General features: G+C 42.4%; 1 protein-coding gene across 4 annotated transcripts in view; it reads right to left on the bottom strand.

Annotated features, from left to right (window-relative positions):
• Positions 1-19,058, bottom strand: part of ARHGEF28 (Rho guanine nucleotide exchange factor 28) — a 3,217,901-nt gene that overhangs the window by 2,146,747 nt on the left and 1,052,096 nt on the right. For all 4 annotated transcript variants that reach the window (XM_044063941.1, XM_044063943.1, XM_044063942.1 and 1 more), the window contains exon 5: positions 16,394-16,687. In XM_044063941.1, coding sequence (XP_043919876.1) covers positions 16,394-16,687 — 294 coding nt within the window. The remainder of the gene's footprint in view (positions 1-16,393; positions 16,688-19,058) is intronic.

The following is a 19,058-nucleotide window of genomic DNA, read 5'->3' as shown; positions in this document are numbered from 1 at the left end:
CCTGTAATATCTATCAGGTTTTCTGGGAGCAGGAGGTAAAGAGTCAGGGACCAAGCTAGATTCCGAAAAGACATCGTCAACAATGTCCAGCACAGGAGGGATAGCTAAAGGCCTGTGTTGGGGCAGGAGTAAGAAATCTCTAAGCCTCTTTTTAGAATCAGAGTAATCCTGGTCAGAAGTATCATAAGCAAATTCAGTCCTAGGACTCTTAGAGGGGGAAGGTTTGCTTCCCCTGATTAAAGTAATAAGGTCTTCAGAAATTCCTATCATTTGTTTTTTAGGCATAGAGGCCTGACCATGTGGTCTGGGCATCGGTTTCCTAGGCATGGTTCGAGTTTTAGGCCTAGAAGAAGAAGATGTTGTCGGTTTAATATGCAAGTCAGTAGGCCTGAATACACCCTCAGAAGCCGGTGCCTGCACAGCGGCTCCAGACCCATCCAAGGTAGAAACATCCACAGGTTCCACAGTTGAAGCATCTTGTGGCATACCGGACTCCTAATGCGTCTCAATAGAGGCCTGCGAATCTGAAGTAGCGGGTAACAGGGGCTGCGAAAGTACCTCACTGAGTACCGGCGACTAGCTTAGGAGAAGCATCGTCGTCACCTTTGGACCTAGGCAGCCTGTCTCTGTCTTTATCTTTGCATTTTTTCGAATGTCGGTATTCAGGTGGCTTACTGACAGCATATCTGGGTAACTGAACTGAGTACCAAAATATTTAGAAGTGAAAATGTACCAACTACGAACAGTTTGTGGTTTAAAGAAGGCACAAAACTGACAGAGAGGTACGTCGTGGTCAGGGCCAAGGCAAGGAATACAGTACGAATTAAAATCTTTATGAGGTATTTGCTTTCCACAAGAAATACAATTATCAACTTTTACTGACATCAGTTTAGAGCAAGAAAAAGTTTCCCCAACGGGGTACTTGGCTTTAGTTGAAGACTTCAGTTCTGAAACTCGAAAATGAAAATTTCAGGAGTCGGCTGACCGACACTTGCAAAAGTACAGTTTTGTACCTACCATAAATGTAGATGTCCGAATTGGATAGCATCTGCAGTCATAACAACTGGGTTGTCCTGTCGCTGATGTCGCACTTCACCCGACGTCATCTCTGTTGGTCTTCGGAAAGCATCAGCATTTTCTTCAGTGTTTCTTGCCCCAGATGCCAGAAGCCCTACAGAAGGCTAAAAATTTTGGATAGATGCCAATGTTTCCAAAAGATAGAGGTAAACACAAAAATAAGCATGTATGTACATAAATACAAACAAATACACCATGAAAGAAATCCCCCACTAGCTATTAGAAGGGTAAACACCCTAGGAGTACCACAGAGGGGAAGGATGACTGCAGATGCATCTACATTTAAAACTGTACTATGTCCTTCATGGATGCATCTGCAGTCATAACAACTGGGTAGAATACCATAGCCAACTAGGGAGGAGGATAAAAGTAGATTATGGTGTGTTTAGGATCCCTGCAGAACAGCAGTGGCAAACCCTGCTCGGGATCTGGAATATAGAGGTAAATTATAATGCTTGGCAAATGTATGCACGGAGGTCCAAGTAGAATAATGTCTTTGGTAGCCACTCCTCGTAAGAAGGCTGTGGTAGTGGCTGTGCCCTTGTAGAATGAGGTCTTATGTTCTGTGGAATTGGTTTTCCATGGAAGGAGTAACAGAATCGCAATTTCCTATCCATTTGGATTGTCTGTTTGAAATAGCCCTTCCTGTTGCATAGGCTACTAAAAGTTGGTCAGTCTTTCTGCTATTTTTGTTCTGTCCAAGTAGTAGACATCCAAGGTATGCAGTATTCTTTCCCTCTGTTTTGTGGGTTGGGAAAGAAGGTAGGTAGGTGGATTGCTTGGTTTAAAGACACTCTGGATACCACCTTAGGCATAAATGTAGGATTAGTCCTCATGGACACTCTATCTTGGTGGAAGATTAGAAAGGGTTGCACTGCCATTAAGGCCTGTAGTTCTGAAACCCTCCTTGCTGAAGTAATTGCCAGTAGGAAAGCAGTTTTCCATGACAGGTGTTGTAGGTCTGCTGTTGCTGCTGGTTCAAAAGGTGATAGTGTCAATTTTTCTAGCACAAAGTTCAAGTCCCAAGCTGGCAATGGTGGTTTCCTTGGAGGTTTTACATTCTTGATTCCTCTGAGGAACTGCCTGAGCAAAGAGTGTGAAAAAACAGGTGGATCAAGGCTGTATTCTTCTGAAATAGCTGAAGCATGAATCTTGATGGAGGAGTAGGACAGGCCTGAATGAAGTAGTTCGGCCAGATACTCCAGAATGTTAGGCATATCTATGTTTGATACATCTTTTCCTCTTTCAGAACTCCAAATGACAAACCTTTTCCATTTCCCAGCATAATTCCTTCTAGTTGAAGGCCTGCGTGCTTCAAGAATAATGTCTTTAACTCTTTGTGAAAGTTCTATATTAGCAGCTGCTATGTGATGTTCCATGCAGTCAGTTGCAGCGTTTTTAGGTTTGGATGCATGGTGCTGAAGTTGTTCTGAGTTAGCATCAAAGGCATCAGGGTATTGGCCACATATTGTTCCAAGACATGCTCCTCAGCAGTGGTACCAATGCTGTCTTGGCCAGTTTCTATCAGGATTATCCTTCGTTCCTCCTTGATTTTAGTAGTACTTTGTGTATCAAGGAAGAGGTGGGAATGCATATGCTGTAAGGCCTTTCCAGCTGAAGGAGAGCGAGTCCACTTTCCATGCTGAATGTCCTTGTGCATTTTTGAGCTGATGATTGAAAGGTGATGCGAATAGATCTATCTGAGGCATTCCCCATTTCTTCGAGATGGTCTTGAAGATATCCGGGTGCAGCTGCCATTGGGCATCCGATGTGGTCCTGCTTAACATATCTGCTAGAGAGTTTTCTTTTCCTGGCACAAATATTGCCTGTAACTGGATGTTGTAGCTGAGTGCCAGGGTCCACAGCTCCAAAGTCATTCTGCATAGGGGTAAGAATGAGTGCCTCCCTGTTTGTTGATGTACCACATGACTGTGGTGTTGTCTGTCCTTATCATCAAGTGGTCCTCCTTGAGAAATGGTCTGAACTTTTGGATTGCCAGTTTTACTGCCAGCATTTCTTTTAGGTTGATGTGCAGGTGAAGTTGGTCCTGTGTCCACAATCCTTGTGCATTTGTCCAGCATATGCGCCCATCCTAGGTCTGAAGCATCTGTTGTGATGGTCTGGCTTGCTTGACCCCTTGCGAGCGCTTGGCAGGCCTGGGTTTGACTGGCATGCCTGAGCCCACCATAGGAACTCCTGTTTTAAGCATGGTATTAGTGGGATTTCCGTTTCTAGGCTGTGTCTGTGTTGGGACCATAAATTCTTTAGGTACCACTGTAGTTTTCTCATATGTAGTCTGGCAAATGGAACCAAGATTATGCATGATGCCATGAAACCCAAGGCCTGCAGTACCTTTCTTGCTGTTAACTTGTTCAGTTTTGTTAGTGCCAAGAAGTAAAGAGGGAGTTCTTTTTGTTTTCTGTAGTTAGGAATGCCATTTGTCTTACTGTGTCCAATTCCGCCCCAGGAAAGTCCTTGTCTGGGATGGTATCAGTCTTGACTTTGTAAATTGACTGTGTATCCCAGTGCTTGAAGCAAGTAAATGACCCTTTGTAAATCTGTTGTCAGCTTGCTTTTGTTGTCTCCTTGTATCAGGCAGTCGTCCAGGTATGGATAAATTTGAATTCCTGTAGTCTGCAATGGGCGTTACTGATGCCAGGCATTTTGTGAATACTCTGCCAAAGGGCAATGCTGAGAATTGATAGTGGTCTGATCCTGCAAGAAATCTGAGGTATCTTCTGCAGATTGGTCGAATGGGGACGTGCAGGTATGCCTCCTTGAGATCTAGAGTTACCAGCCAACACTCCTTGCCCAGCATGGGAAGAAGTTGCTGTAGGGTCAGCATTTTGAATTTTGGGACAATGATGTAAGTATTCAGGGTGGACAGGTCTAGAATTGGTCTCCAACTTTTTTCCTTTCTTGGAACTAGGAATAGTCTGGAGTAGAACCCCTTTCATTGCTCTGCTGTTGGCACTTTCTCCACAGCTCTCATGTTTGCTAACTCCATTATCTGTTGTAGAGCCTGTCTTTTGGAGGTAGATTTGGCATTCCTCTTTTGTCTGGTAAAGTGTGGAAGTGGAACCGGTAACCTTGATCTATGGTTCGTAAAATCCACTTGTCCTTTGTTATGTGGTGCCAGTTTTTTGAAAATAAGGTTAGCTTTCCGCCTAGAGGAGCTGCTATTTGTTCCCTGGTAGGCGGGTTTAGGATTAAGTCACTGTGGCTGTGTTGATGTAGTGGCAGATGTTGAGTCTGTGCCTCTGTTGTTACCTTGCCACTGTCGTCCTCTGTAGGCACCTCCTCTGGATTGGTTTCTGCCTCTGGAACGTCTATTCCTGCCTCTTGAGGTCTTGTGGAAAGGACCACTTTTGGCAGGCCAGTTCCTGCTAAACCTTGGGGGTTGAACCTGCAAGAAATCTTTAACTGTCTGGACTGATTTTGCCTTTTCTTCCATTTCTTCATAACCTGCTGGGCAGGTGTACCAAACAAACTTGTTTTATCCATAGGAGCATCTAGCAATTTAGATTTAACATGATCTGGTAAAGCTTGCTCCTTTAGCCATGCATGCCTTCTAATTACAGTGCCAGTCATGGCTGATCTAAATGAAGCCTCCAGTGCATCATAGCCACATTTTAAAGAGTGGTTACTAACTTGCTGTATGTTATTTACCATTTCTAATACATATTTCTTATCAAGAGATTCATCAGTGGTTAGCTTTTTAGTTAACTGATCAAGCATAAACTCTTGGTATTGTATCATGTGAAACTGACAGTTTAAAGCTCTAGCTGAGAGAGTGGCTGAAGTGTAAACCTTTACCCCATCTGTCTAATGACCTTGCTTCCCTTCAGAAGGAACAGGGTTTTAGCTATACTGCCTTGGGACCCTGGGAAATAGGGTCTGCAAGAGGGGCCTTGTAAAGGTGGTGATGAGTATCTGGCACCCTGTAAAATCTGTCTGTTTGGCAGGGGCTGGGGTAAAGAATCTGGAGCAGACATCATTGAAAGCATCATCCACCACAGAGAGAACAGGAGGTATAGCTAAGGGCCTGTGCTGTGGAAGGTGCAAAAGGTCCTAAGTCTTTTCCTGGAGTCTGAAAAATCCTGTTGCTGCCATTGGAACTGTTCTCGCATGGCATGCAAGGTTTCCCAAAGGAGAATTCATCTGGTGGGAAGCAGCTGGAATGGATTCTTCAGCATCAGAATCTTCAAAATTGGAGAAAGGAGCCTCTGGCTGGTCAGTTATGTCTGATTCATCAGCAGAATCATCAGAGGACACTGGCTCATGGGGCTCTGCCCTAGGTCTCTTCTCTGGGGGCTGAGAGGCCCTGTCTGGGTGAGATTGAGATCCTAATTAATGAAATTAAATCTTCTGCCAAAGTAAGCATTTGAGAACTGGAAGAGGGCCTGGTTGAGGGGGTTTAACAGGCACTGTTTTAGTAGTCTTGGCTGCTTTAGCCCTGAAGGCCTTAATGGACAAGGATGCTGGAGGCCTAGCAGCACCACGTGCTGGGGTAGAGACATCCAAGGGAATGGTGTCTGATAAGTCAGTGGTAAGCACCGGTAAAATTTGTGAGGCCGATTCAAGAGTGTTAGCAGGGACCTCAGTGGTAGAGGTAGATTCAGCTGTATTTTGATCAGTTTGTAACCATGGTTTGTGTCGGTCTTTTCTTTGTTTTGGCAGAATGAGGATCCAAATCAGAACCGAAAACTGTTCTGCAAACTCCGACGGTTGAAAGAAGCACAGGACGAACAGGCTGCTGGCTGGGCCTAAGCAAGGCAGGCAGTAAGAGGGAAATCTTTATGAGGTATTTGTTCCCACAGGTTAAACAATTATTAACTTTTTCTGACATCGGCTGAGGCAAGAAAGAGTCCCCAACGGGTACTTAGCTTTAGAAGTCTTCAAGTGAGTATTCGTAGAAGTAATCTCTGGATCCGACCGACCGGCACTTGCGAACACGCTTCTGCTTGGTAGAAAGACTGAAGAAAATGGCGTGGCTGATGCTTTTATACCCGGCCAACAACAAGATGATGTCGGGTGAAGTGCGACATCAGCGAAGCGGGACCCGACTTTGGAAGGGCTCCGGCCGACAGGGCAACCCAGTTGTTATGACTGCAGATGCATCCATGAAGGACATCTGCTTCTGCTTCGGGCAGCAGACGGCAAGAAAGACTGATGTAATGGTGTCGGCTGCATGCTTTATACCCCTAACTACCTGACGTCATGGAAGATGAGACAGCAACCGATGCAGGACCCAAGACTTTGATAAGCAGGCCAACTGAGGGTTACTGCAAGCAGATAACCCAAATGTGATGACTGCAACAGTGAAACATGAAGAACATCCACATGGTCACTGCACATCAATGGTGGTAAAACTTGACTTGAAGTTACAGTAATTTATTTAGGAAAACAAACATCTAGTATATTTCATCCCCTGGTAGTTTTTTTTTACAATCTGAAGCATTTCTTGTTCCTGAATATACTCTGTAAATAATTTCTTTATTAATGTTGTTGAAAAAGAAGTTATGTACCTACCATAATGTTCCATGTTAGTTGTCTTCATCTCGCCTTCCTTCTTGCTGTTTGGGTTCAGAGCTGATCCTCGGCTCTGACTCGGCCATCTTCTATAGCTCGAAAGCTGTTTAATGGCTCGAGGCTACCCCTTATCCCAAAATGCCCAGTGTCAGCTACCCAGATCTCGTTTGTGATAGCGCACACTAGACATAATTAGAGTAACCAGTTACCTAAAAACTGGTTGTCCAATACACCTAAACAAGGAAAGAGTCATAAAATACCTGGCATGTGAAGTAATAAAAGATACTCAGCCAGTGAAAACAAAAAGAACTCCTCTCAATCCTCTAGGAAAGGGGAAGGAGTGACGGACGCAAGAAGGAAGGCGAGATGAAGACAACTAACATGGAATATTATGGTAGGTACATAATTTCTTTATGTTAATTTGCCCATCTTGCCTTCATTCTTGCTGTTAGGGACAGCGTCCCTAGCACCTAAAATCCCGGTTGGCTCATTGGAACAGACTCTTCAGAACAGTAGAACCAAAGGAAGCTCTGCTCTGGGAGACCATATCCACCTTGTAATGAGAGATAAAAGTATAATGGTTCGCCCAAGTGGCAGCAGCACAGATTGAGTCTATGGGCAACCTAGACTGAAAGGCTACAGAGGTGGCTAAAGCTCTAGTAGAATGACCTTTTGATTTTGCTGGTAGCTCTTTATTTCGTAACTGATAAATAAAGGCAATAGTATCAGATAACCAACTGGATAAGGTCACATTAGAAACTGGAAGGCCTTGTTTGCTGAAAGCTTAAGAAAAAAATAACTGGTCTGACTTTCTTAGTCCCTTAGTTCCATGGAGATAAAAACCTGCCTTGTTGCTGTGATTAGGAAAGAAAACTGGGAGATCTATGGAGTGATTTAAATTGTTCTCTGTGCAGACTTTAGGAATAAAGGATGGATTGGTCCTCGGAGAAACTCTGCCCTTGTGAAACCCCAGGTAAGGAGGACAAACACATAGTGCTTGAAGTTCTGAGACATGTCTAGCTGAAGTGATAGCAACCAGAAAAAGTGTCTTCCAAGAAAGAAATTTTAAGGAACGTGATGCTGCCGGTTCAAAGGGAGGCAAAATTAAGGAAGCTAAAACTAAACTGAGATCCCAAGGAGGAAGAGGATCTCTAACTGGGGGTCTAAGAAGAGATGTTCCTCTCATAAAGGCCTTGCTGAGCTTATGAGACATTATGCTAGAATTAAACATACCAATATGAAAATTAGAAATTGCAGCTAGCTGTACTCTAATGGTAGCGGAAGCCGCACCAGACTGAAAGAGTTGTGCTAGAAAGTCAAGAATTTCATGGACTGGGCTGAGAAAGTATCCAAATTTCTAGATTCCGCCCAGTAAGAAAACCATTTCCATTTACTAGTATACGTTTTCCTCATAGTAGATTTATGTGAGGAAACACTAATATCACAGACTGCTGGGGGAGATACTGGAAAGCCTGGCTAAGGTTGGAAGTAGAGTAACCAAGCTGTGAGCTGGAGAGTTTGAAGGGATTGATGCAACCCGCCTGACTGATGAATCAGAAGATCTGGAACCGGGTCCAGAATCCACGGTTAATCAAGAAGGTGGAGGTGCAGGATTGGGAACCATATCTGTCGAGCCCAATATGGGGCAATGAGAATCATTTTGCAAACCAACGATTTTGCATTCTGTATGAGTCTTGGTATTAGGGGAAAAGGGGGGAAAGCGTAAAGTAGTCCCTGAGGTCATTTGTGGGTATATGACCTGGAAGAGGAAGTAGGGAGAAGTAGCTGCTGCATTTGTTGTTGAGAGGAGTGGCAAATAGATTGCAGCAAGGCTGTCCCCATTTGCAGAAGATAAGATCCACAACTTCCTGATTTAGAGACCACTCGTGAGGCATGAGGATAGCTCTGCTGAGCCTGGCTGCTATGAAGTTGGATTTCCCAGGGATGTGTGTTGCTATCAGAAAACGTTGGGAGGAAATCACCCATTGCCACAGTCTGAGTGCTTCTTCACACAAGGGGTAAGACGCGTTCCCGCCCTATTTGTTGATGTACAATACCACTGACATGTTGTCCATTTGGATTGCAATGGTCCCGGAAGGAAGAGAGTCTTGAAGGGCTTGCAACGCTAAGAGCACCGCTCTCATTTCTAGGACATTGATATGCAGATGGTACTCGTGAGGTTGCCAAGTGCCTTGGACTGTCCTGCTTAGATAATGCCCCCCACCCTATCAGTGAGGCATCCGTGGTCACTGTGGCTACCAGAGGGGGTTGTATAAAAGGTCTTCCCTGAACTACTAGTGGGAGGATCATCCACCAAGAAAGGTGCCTTTTGCATGTTTCTGTGATCAAGATCATGTGAGACATGGGTAGCTCCTGGAAAGACCACTGCATGAAAAGAAGCCACTGAAGGATTCTCATGTGGAAACGCTAATGGGACAAGAAGAATGGCAGCTGCCATGGAGCCTAGAGCTTGGAGGACATATCTGACTTGAATCCTTTTACTCTGCATTAGAATTAACACTTGTTGATGAATAGTGGAAACTCTTTCCTGTGGTAATCTTGCAAACATTTCTTTTGTGTTTAATTCTGCTCCTATGTATGTGATGGACTGACAGGGCAACAAGGCAGATTTTTTGAAAATTACTGTAATGCCTAGTTGAGTGCATGATGTGATTGTATAATCCCGTGCCTCTAAGAGTTGATGCCTGGTGGTAGCAGTTACGAGCCAGTCGTCTAGATAGGGAAACAGCTGGAATCCTTGATGTCTCAGGTGAGCCATGACTACTGCCATACACTTGGTGAACACCCTGGGGGCTGAGGTGAGAACAAAGGGCAAAGCTCTGAACTAGTAATGACTGGCCCCTACCTGGAAGTGAAGAAATCTCCTGGAGCATCTGTCCATCTTGATATGGTAGTGCGCGTCCTGAAGATCTATCGAGCACATCCAATTGTCCTGACCCAGAAAAGGGAAAATGGAGTGTCACCATCTGGAACTTTTCTTTTTATACAGATTTCTTCAGTCTGCTAATATCCAGTATTGGTCTCCAGTCCCCTGTCTTTTGTGGTACTAAACAGAATCTTGAGTAAGTTTCGGATCCTAGTTGGTCTGCGGGGACTTCTTGAATGGCTCTTTTTTCTAGCAGTCTTGAAACTTCTGTGGCTGCTTGATCCCTTAGATTGGGTGGGACAGCTGGTATGGACTTTTTTGATTCTATGGGGGATTGATGGAAGGGAATTTTGTAACCTCTGGATATAATGGATAGTACCTATCTGTCTCTTGTTATATTTTGCCAGGCTTTTGGGTACAGCGAAAGTCTTCCCCTGACTGCCTCCAGAGGTGAGGTGAGGTGAGCAATCAGGCAACCCTTCAGGGATGCTGGAAGGGCTTGGCAGAGACGGTTTCTCTGTCACCCTGGTTTTGCGGTCCCCCTCTGCCACGATGGTGGCGTCTGTTATTGTTGTTTCCCCCTCTGCCCCTGGGGGAAAAAATCACCACGTGTGTCAGGCAAGGGTCCTGGGATTTTCGGGACCACATCTTTCTGCTCTTCTGACCCTTGGGATAAGGTCTGGAAGGGGTGGAAAAACAGACTCCCATGGCAGAGTCTTGCCTTCCTGCTCACACCTGGTCAACATGTCTTTCACCTGAGGCCCAAAGAGAAAGGAGCCATCAAAGGGAGTATTGGTGATGGACGCTTGAAAGGGTTTTGCAAACTGACACAGCTGCATCTAAGCATGTCTCCAGAGAGCCATACCTGTCCCTGCGGCTCTGCTTGCTCCATCGGCTGCATAGGAAATCAGCCTCATGGAGGAGTTGACTATGGAATTAAGAGTCGCAAGCTGAGAAGCTAATTTGGCTGGTACTCCCTCAGCTGTAGGATCTTGAAGGGTATCCCAAAGCTCTTTCAGGAGATACCTTTGAAGACGTGTAAAATGGCATAGATAGTTCAGGGACCTCATTGAAAAGGTCGCTGAAGCAAACATTCACTTTCCATATCTGTCCATCGTCCGAGACCCTTTGTTTGGAGGATGAACAGATGAAGAGGTTTCTGCTAACTCTTTCTTGGTGGCTGCTGCTACCACCATGGCATCAACGGGCACACCTTTGGAGAGGAACTGTTTGTCCTGGGGGGCTGTAATAAATTTGTTTGGTCTCCTTGGAGTAGGCTCCACAGAATCTGGAGCTGACCAAGCCTTCCGAGCCACTACAGACATGAGTGGATCGAAAGAAGGAGATACCCAGGAGGTGGAAGGTCGGGAACCAAATGCGTCCAGGTATACAGACTCATCCTCGTTAGGGGCTAGGGAAATCCAGTCCCTCCTCTGTCTAAGCATTTCAAGGATGTCCGAAAAGGAAACATCTTCAGAGGGGGACCTTGGGGACCCTTCCGATTCATCCATGTCTGTATTTGAGGTGACAGACTCAGGGGAGTCTATGTGCTTCCTCTTGCACTTCTTCTTCCGGGGAGGCTCTTCTGAGTGATCAGGGGAGGCTTCGGAAGAAGAAGGATCACCCAATGGGGTGTCCCGGGACATAGGTTCCCTACGCTTAGGGTCTGAAGGAGGAGTAGAGGTTGGAATAGACACCACGAGGGGAGGAGCCAAAGGAGCTGGCAGTAGAGCTGTTTCGGGGGACAGCACACTCCGCATGACCTCGAAGGCATCCCAACCTCTAGGCAGAGAAATCTCTGGCTCCGAAGAAACAGGAGTCCTTCTCCGCGTCGAGGGTGATGGCTCCAAGGCCAATGTGGGAGCCGAGCTCACCTGTGCCGAAGCTCCGAGGGGGAGAAGGGGTTCGGAGAAGGGGCCGATGCCACTCCCCTCCTCAGAGTCAATGACAGAGCCCCAGCACCCAGATCCCTTGATAGAAGGTATAATCGAGGTAATCGGAGCAGACGGAACCGAAGGAGAGATGATGATCGGTGCTGACAGTTCTACTACTTGCAGATCCATGGTCTCTGGCTCCGAGCTAAATATAGTCGAAGGAGGAATGGAAACAGAGGAGGTTGGAGGCGATACCTGTTGAGGTGGGCTGGACAATAATTTTGCCAGTACCTGTGACTTAAGCAACCTACTTACTACTCTCTCCACATCATGATCCGATAATCTAGAGGATCGAGAAGAGTGGGAAGAACGATGACTATGTTCACTTTGTAACAAGGGTGACTGAGGTGCCAAGTGGATGGGCTCCAAGGATGGAGACCTCAGTCTCTTATGGCTCCGAGACAGCTCTGAAAAATCAGATGGAGCCGACGGAGGAGTTGCCTTGTCAGTGCCAGCTGGCACCGACATACTTGGTTGGTCAAGTAAAGGAGTCAGCTCCAAAGGTAGAGCCGAAGGCTTGACAGACTTGGGGGATTTCGCTGGCTGAGTACTTTTAGCCGGAGAATCCTGAGGCTTCAATAATTCCCAAAGGATTAATTTGTTTTTGCGCTCCTGCAGGACCCTTGGACTAAAAGCGTGACATATAAAACAGGAGTCCTGCAGCTGAACAGTGCCCAAACAGTATACACAACTAGTGTGCCCATCTGTCAGAGACATTTTCTAAGCGCATGAGTCACACTTTTTGAAGCCAGATACCTTGGTATCTTTACACATTTTTCTAACAACAACAAACTAAAGAACCACAATAACAATAAGAAAAATGTTACACTACTAAACTAAGAAACAAACAGTCTTTTTTTTTTTTTTTTTTTTTATACAGAAAGGAGAGCCTCTAATTTAAATGGCTGCCCTAAGGGAGGGGGGACTCTCTAATTTAAATGAGTTCAGGGGAAATAAAGGCCTGCGAGTTATGGAGCAATGGCCAACAAAGCTACAACACACAAGAAAGTGATAAAGGATAAAGTACTATATCTAGTTTTACAAAAACCTGATAAATTTTTAAGAATAAACAACAATTATAATAATAGAAAAAACTATACTAAGCCTGAGCCAGTAATGAAGCAACCTCGCAGCTCAAGTGGCAAACGAGATCTGGGTAGCTGACACTGGGTATTCTGGGAAAAGGGGTAGCCTTGAGCCAGTAAACAGCTCTCGAGCTATAGAAGATGACTAAGTCGGAGCCGAGGATCGGCTCCGAACCCAAACAGCAAGAATGAAGGCGAGATGGACAACTTAACATTCAATATTACTCGAGTCTGTTTCTGGTAAATTTAAGTCCCCAACTAATATTAATCTTCCCTCCAGTGTGGCATGTAAGAAATGTATGAATTCCTCTAGGTCATCTGCACTTGACTTTGGTGGTCTATGCACTCCAACAATTGTTACATGTGCCAGGGTTGTCTTTACTGTCACAGTTACACAGTCTATAGTATTGGTGTTATTATTGAACATGTAATAATCACAGGTCTCATAGCTATCTTTAATTCCTATCATAACACCTCCACCTGATTTTTTTGTTAGAATGTCTGTTACAGTAAAAACATTTATACCCTGTCAAAATTGATTTCTAGTCATTGTTCTTTAACCATGTTTCACAAACAATAACAACATCAATCTTGTGGGAACGTGGCAGGATGTCACAAAAAGCAGGACTGACTTTTCTGGTAGCAGGTTGCATATGAGTGGTATCTCAATGCATACCTGTCACTGTAAGCATGTCACATTTCTACTTATCTGTGCTTTTTTTCTCATCTTCTGTAGTTGCAGATGTGGTGTACGCTGTAGACGGTGTCAGTTATATCAACATCAGCCAGCGGATTTCTCGTGTTGCATCACCACTGCTCAGCAGGGCTTCCATTCAGAAGGGGAATAAAAGTCAGGCGGAGGGATCACTGGATGCCAACATGGCTACTTCTCAGAAGGGGAATGGAGGCTCTTCTTCTGACAATTGCTCAGAGGGGTATTTTCCTCTCCTAGAATCAGTTGAGGAAGCTGATATAATCTAAGGTGTGTTGACAGCTGGAAGCTCATCTCATCCTGGTTGAGCCATACAGTCTGCAGGCCCTAACAATTTGGCCACCAGAGGCACAATCTGCTCATGACATTAGTAAGAAAGATGACTGCTGGCTAGGTTTTGACCTCTAAGATGGTGTGGTATCTGGCAATGAGCACTGCCCAAATTCATCCAGGTGTCTAAATCTCTATTATGTAATTTACTATACTTAGTTCATTTTCCAATCTTCTTCTTCACAAACTGTCCACTCTCTGCCAGTCTATGTCCATCCACTGTTGCCCCATCTTTTGTGTGTATATACCTCCCGTGTCTGTTTTGCATTTTATGGTTGCCTGACTGCCCCTACTACCTTCCCTTTTCCTTCTAACCATTCAACAACCTGTAAGGAAAAAAAGAACTTTGAATAAAAAAAATATTAATATTGCTAGTCCTGGTTATTATTAGCATTATCTTTATTACTAAATTTGCTAGTGTTGTTAATGCCATAGTGTATACTATTGGAAGTTGCTTGCATAGTGCTATTGTTACTGTGTGCTGGCTGCATTTATTAACTCTGTTTTTATGTGTTGCTGTGTTTTTACCTTACTGTTGTTATGATATTATGCATTGGCATGTAATAAAAAACACTGAAAAGCAGAGTGTATGAAGTTATGTCATTGAAAATCTTTGTTTTCCTAGCTAAAGGGCCTATGGCATACATCTTTTCCTAGTATCTGTTTTCAGCAAAAGACATGCAATTTCAAACTTGTTTTCCTAGCAGAAAAGAAAGCTTCTCATTATCTGGATCTCTGTATTAAGTATCTGCTGTCAGCTCAGCAAATGCTGAACACTCCCCAGTGGTATCACTCACAGAGAATGGACTTCAAAGCTACACAGACATTGGACATTCTCTGATGTGGGAGACTTAAGCAGCATGTGGTCAGAAAGGATGATAAAATCATAAGATGTGGAAGAAAGCATACGATTAGTAAAATACTCCCTCCTCTTTCAGCATATATTTTAATTATAAAAGTAATAATCAGGAGAGAAATGAAAGGTGTTCCAAAAGCTGACACAAGAACAAAATCGTGTATCCGCAGATGGACCCCTTCTCACTCCAAAGAGAGGGAGAAGGACTGAGTGCAAAGGAATTCCAAAGCCTTCCCTTCAGTTTTGGAAAAAAAAATGCTTTACAAAAACTAATTCAGTCAGTCAGAAATTCAGTTCCTTCATTGTGTTTTTTTCTGTGATACTTAAACAGTCACATGTGGAATTTTGAACTGCCAGCTAACAGCTACAGACAGACTCTGAAAGAGCTTTGCTTGAGTACAACTATATGGACACACACAGTTACGAATAAACAAATTGTGATAAAGCATCTTATTTTCCTTTGCTTACTACATTCTCTTGCTTATGTATCCCAACTTAAAACGTCCTAGCATTATAACTACATACAATCTCATTAACAAGATAAAACACTTCTGCTCATATATTAGGAAGTCATTCAAAATAAGCTAAAGTTCAAATATCACAACTCTTTCTGCTTCTGAATGGAGTATGTTGTTACTGTAATTATTACGACCCTTCCATGAAGTAAGAAAAGGAAATGTGCTGGGATCCACAAATATGTCTCCTCTCTTTTCTTCATACTGTATAATCTGCACAAATAAAAAGGAGGTGCTATGACAGTGTCCTGATAAATAAACCGGCATGTGCCCATGCCAGCAGCTTCTGGGAATGACAAGAACAGGAAAGCTGGATTCAGAAAGATTTGAATGGTACCAGCCTCTGTTCCTGAAATGTCTTGCTTTGGGGTATAGTACTGGTTCTTGGAAAACACAAAAATTGCACAAAATAACGGAATTGTCACAACATGTATCAGAACTAATACAAAATAAAGTTCATTGTGAATACTAAATTCAATGAGCTGTTACTGACCAGCAGAGATTTTAACTACACAGCCATCAGAACTAACTGAAGGAATTAGAATAAAAGCATATACCATGACTGTTATAAGAACATGGAGTATCTCCCACTAACACTCGCTATAAGGACATAGCAGAGATGTTTGTACTAACATTAGTGCACAAACTGTTTCACTACTATAGGAAAACCAGGCAATACTATACAGTGGACATTGCCTGTCCAACATGTACAACCACTAAATACTATTAAGTTCAGCCAGTAATCTTGGCTTCTGAGGGAGCAGTCTATTAGGAAAATAACTAGTAGCTACCTGAAGGCAACAGATGTAGCTACAAAAACTTGCCAAAAAAAAAAAGAATCATACCTGTCTTTATGTACAGTGTAGCACTTAATATGAAAATGTATGAAGTTAAGTAATGGATACAGTTGGCATAACTATCTGAAACAAAGTTGCTGCCAAAAACTTAAGATATTTAGGTTCCTCCAATTAAAAGTGTAATAAGATTTGGTCATCCATAAATCAAGAACAGTATGCATACATATGATACCAAAGTATATGGTTTTGAGAATGAATATACATCTGGTCATAACGGCCACACTGAAAATGTCACCTGGATAACTGCTAAGTGGGAAAAATAACTCCTAAAAGTTCAAATACAAAATCTAAACTCATCAATGAATAACATTTTATCAGGGAATAAATGACCAATCTTCTGCAGAATGTTTTATATTGTCATGTAATCTGCAGCTTATATCAGCATTGTTTCCCTGTATTTGAAAATGCACGACACAGAGGAGACTATATTTTTGTGATGTTTTATACCAAGGGTACCTATTCGTTCAGATCACTAGTCCTTTAACAGTGAATGTTTCTATCATTCTTGACAGACAACTGCTTAATAACAGTTGAGCATCATTCGGTATCCATGTTTATACTAGCATGAATTGATAATGCTTGAAATGAGAAATACTTAAAAGACATACCTTTCTCTGTTGTAGCCATGGCAAACTGCTGCATTACTGGCACATCTGCATGAGCAATTGCCTTTGTAATGCTACTATCCAATGACTGCAGAGCTTCTACAGCAAGTCCAAACCGGGCAAGTAGCATGAGGTGGCTTGTTGATGTGATGCTGTTGGCTTGAGTGAGCAGAAACTGTGACATTTCCCAGATTTTGTCCTGCACATATGTGAGGGTGCTGGTGCCCATTAATGTTGGAGAACATTCTCCCAGGATTTTGTAAATTGTAACAGACACAGATTCTAAAACATCATGACCTGCAATTAAACAATTATAAATGGTTAAAAAAAGCATACATTCAGGCCTTCTGTTTAGACATTCATGACTGCACTTTGTCCATAATCTGATTAATCTCAACAATTCTGACGATACTATTTTTTGCAAACTACAAGTACATTAACGAAATTGTCCAACATTTGCAAATCATGAGGTACTCTGAGTGCATGAAAAAGATTTTAATAAATTTTAGTTAAAAGATAAAAGGATAGCTATTTCCAAAGCAATTTAATAAATACATTTTGGAAGGAATTATTTCTTTTTTGCAGTAAAACTTTACCTTATGCTTGTATTTTCTAACAAGAACATATACAGCTTTTTTAACATTCACCCAATTTTACTTAGTAAACATGCCAAAAAATAGTTTTATGGATTTTGAGGACTGGCCAGTCATTCAGCACTACACTGAATGGAAAAAGTGAATCAAGAGATGTGACTATTATTTGCAGAAAAACATTGCAGACTGTAGTTGAAAAACGTTATGAGAAATAAAGTACCGTTTTCTAGCAGATAAAACTTGTTTCCCTCTTTAATTTCTCCAGGTCTTTTGGGTTTCTAATACCACGACAAGAATGGACTCCATTCCTAAGTTAAGGTAGGACTAAAGTTCATGAAATTAGTATTGTTTCAATCTTTGATGTTAGCCAAAAGTGCTCTTTACAGCACCCGCAATGTGCCCAGTACTGATTCCTTTTGCAATCCATAAGGAAATGCATGTAATAAGATTTGTCATTGTATAGTAATCTATGTATATGTTCTGCAGCTTCACAGATGTAATTGTACACATCAAATAAAACTTCTCATAGATATTAGGATATGTGGATGTATGGGTATATATCTATACACACATGTGCGCGCACACACACACACACACACACACACACACACACACACACACACACACACAAAGAATACATATATATTTATATGTGTGTGTGTGTGTGTGTGTGTGTGTTAGATATATAGAGATACAGAGATGTTATATCACTCTCTCACTCTCTCTCACTATATATATATATATATATATATATATATATGGATTCATATCACTTCACTGAAAGACCATTTCACTGACACCCATTTCACTGAGACCAAATAATCTAAAGTTCATTTCACTGAAAGTTCATTTCACCTAAAACTCTGACAAGTGACAAGTAGTACTCTAAGGCAAGTCAAAGGTATATGTCCTTTTCTCCACTGTAGTGCGCTCCTGGTTTTAGTATATATAGTTGGGAAGGTGGGGGGGGGGTATAGCCCCCCAGCTAGTTAGGAATAATGTAAAACAAAACCAGACAACAGAAAACCCCCACACACCCCCACCTATATATATTAACACCAGGATCGGACTACGGGGAAAAGGACATATACCTTTGACTTGCCTTAGAGTACTACTTGTCAGTGAAATGAGTTTTAGGTGAAATGAACTTTAGGTGATTTGGTCTCAGTGAAATGGTCTTTAAGTGAAGTGATACAAATCTATACATATATATATATATATATATATATATATATATATATATATATATATACACACACACACACACACATACACACACACAACTGTAGTAGAATACAGCTCATCTCCTTGAAGCAGCTAAAAGCACTCGCCCTTGGCCTTATCACTGCATAACACAAAATCACTCCATTGGCCCTTCTTAACACCATACAGTCAGGTATTACATTAATTAATGCCTCTAACTTATAAATTCAGTATGTTCTGTTTTTGTCTAAACTTTGTTACTCACATTGCTGTAGGTATTCCTACATAAACCAGACATCCAATCAAGGTAAGAAGAAGCATAAAGTTAAGGTAAATAATTTCAAGTTTAGCTAAGGCAGTGTGCATATTTTTCTTGTATACTGGGCATCTATACTCAGTAATCCTATGTTTAAAGGCTCAAGAAATTTTCAACAAATAGAATGTCTTCCTGATACAAATGACCCTTCATATGGCACAATGGCGAGACGACAACAACTACAAGGTTGGAGGCTGGCATAATGGTTAAATTGTTTACCTCAAATACAAAGGCACAGAGTTTGATTCTAACCAAGAGGAATTGGCTAGGCGCAAAATAGCCCACAAGGGCAGTTAGCTTAGTACTTGCACATGAACTAGCTGTTTGAAATCAAACACTTTTTGCACATATTAATACAAGAGAATATTTTGCTCCTGGCAATGTGTAAAAGTTTAACAGTGTTACCCCAGTGTTAATATCCTGTGCACAAAGTGGAATCTAACAAAATAGTCTAGATAACTAATACAAAATGTTAAAATGAAAACAACACTTTAGGTTACTTACATTAGCAAAAAATGTGTTATGATATGAAGGTACACGTATAATTTATCAAGAC

This window comes from Protopterus annectens, chromosome 2.part2 (genome assembly GCF_019279795.1).
Source record: "Protopterus annectens isolate FY-2018-M chromosome 2.part2, PAN1.0, whole genome shotgun sequence".
Lineage (NCBI taxonomy): Eukaryota > Metazoa > Chordata > Ceratodontiformes > Protopteridae > Protopterus > Protopterus annectens.
Note: the sequence above shows the minus strand (reverse complement) of the source record. Positions and strands in the feature narration are given on the sequence as shown.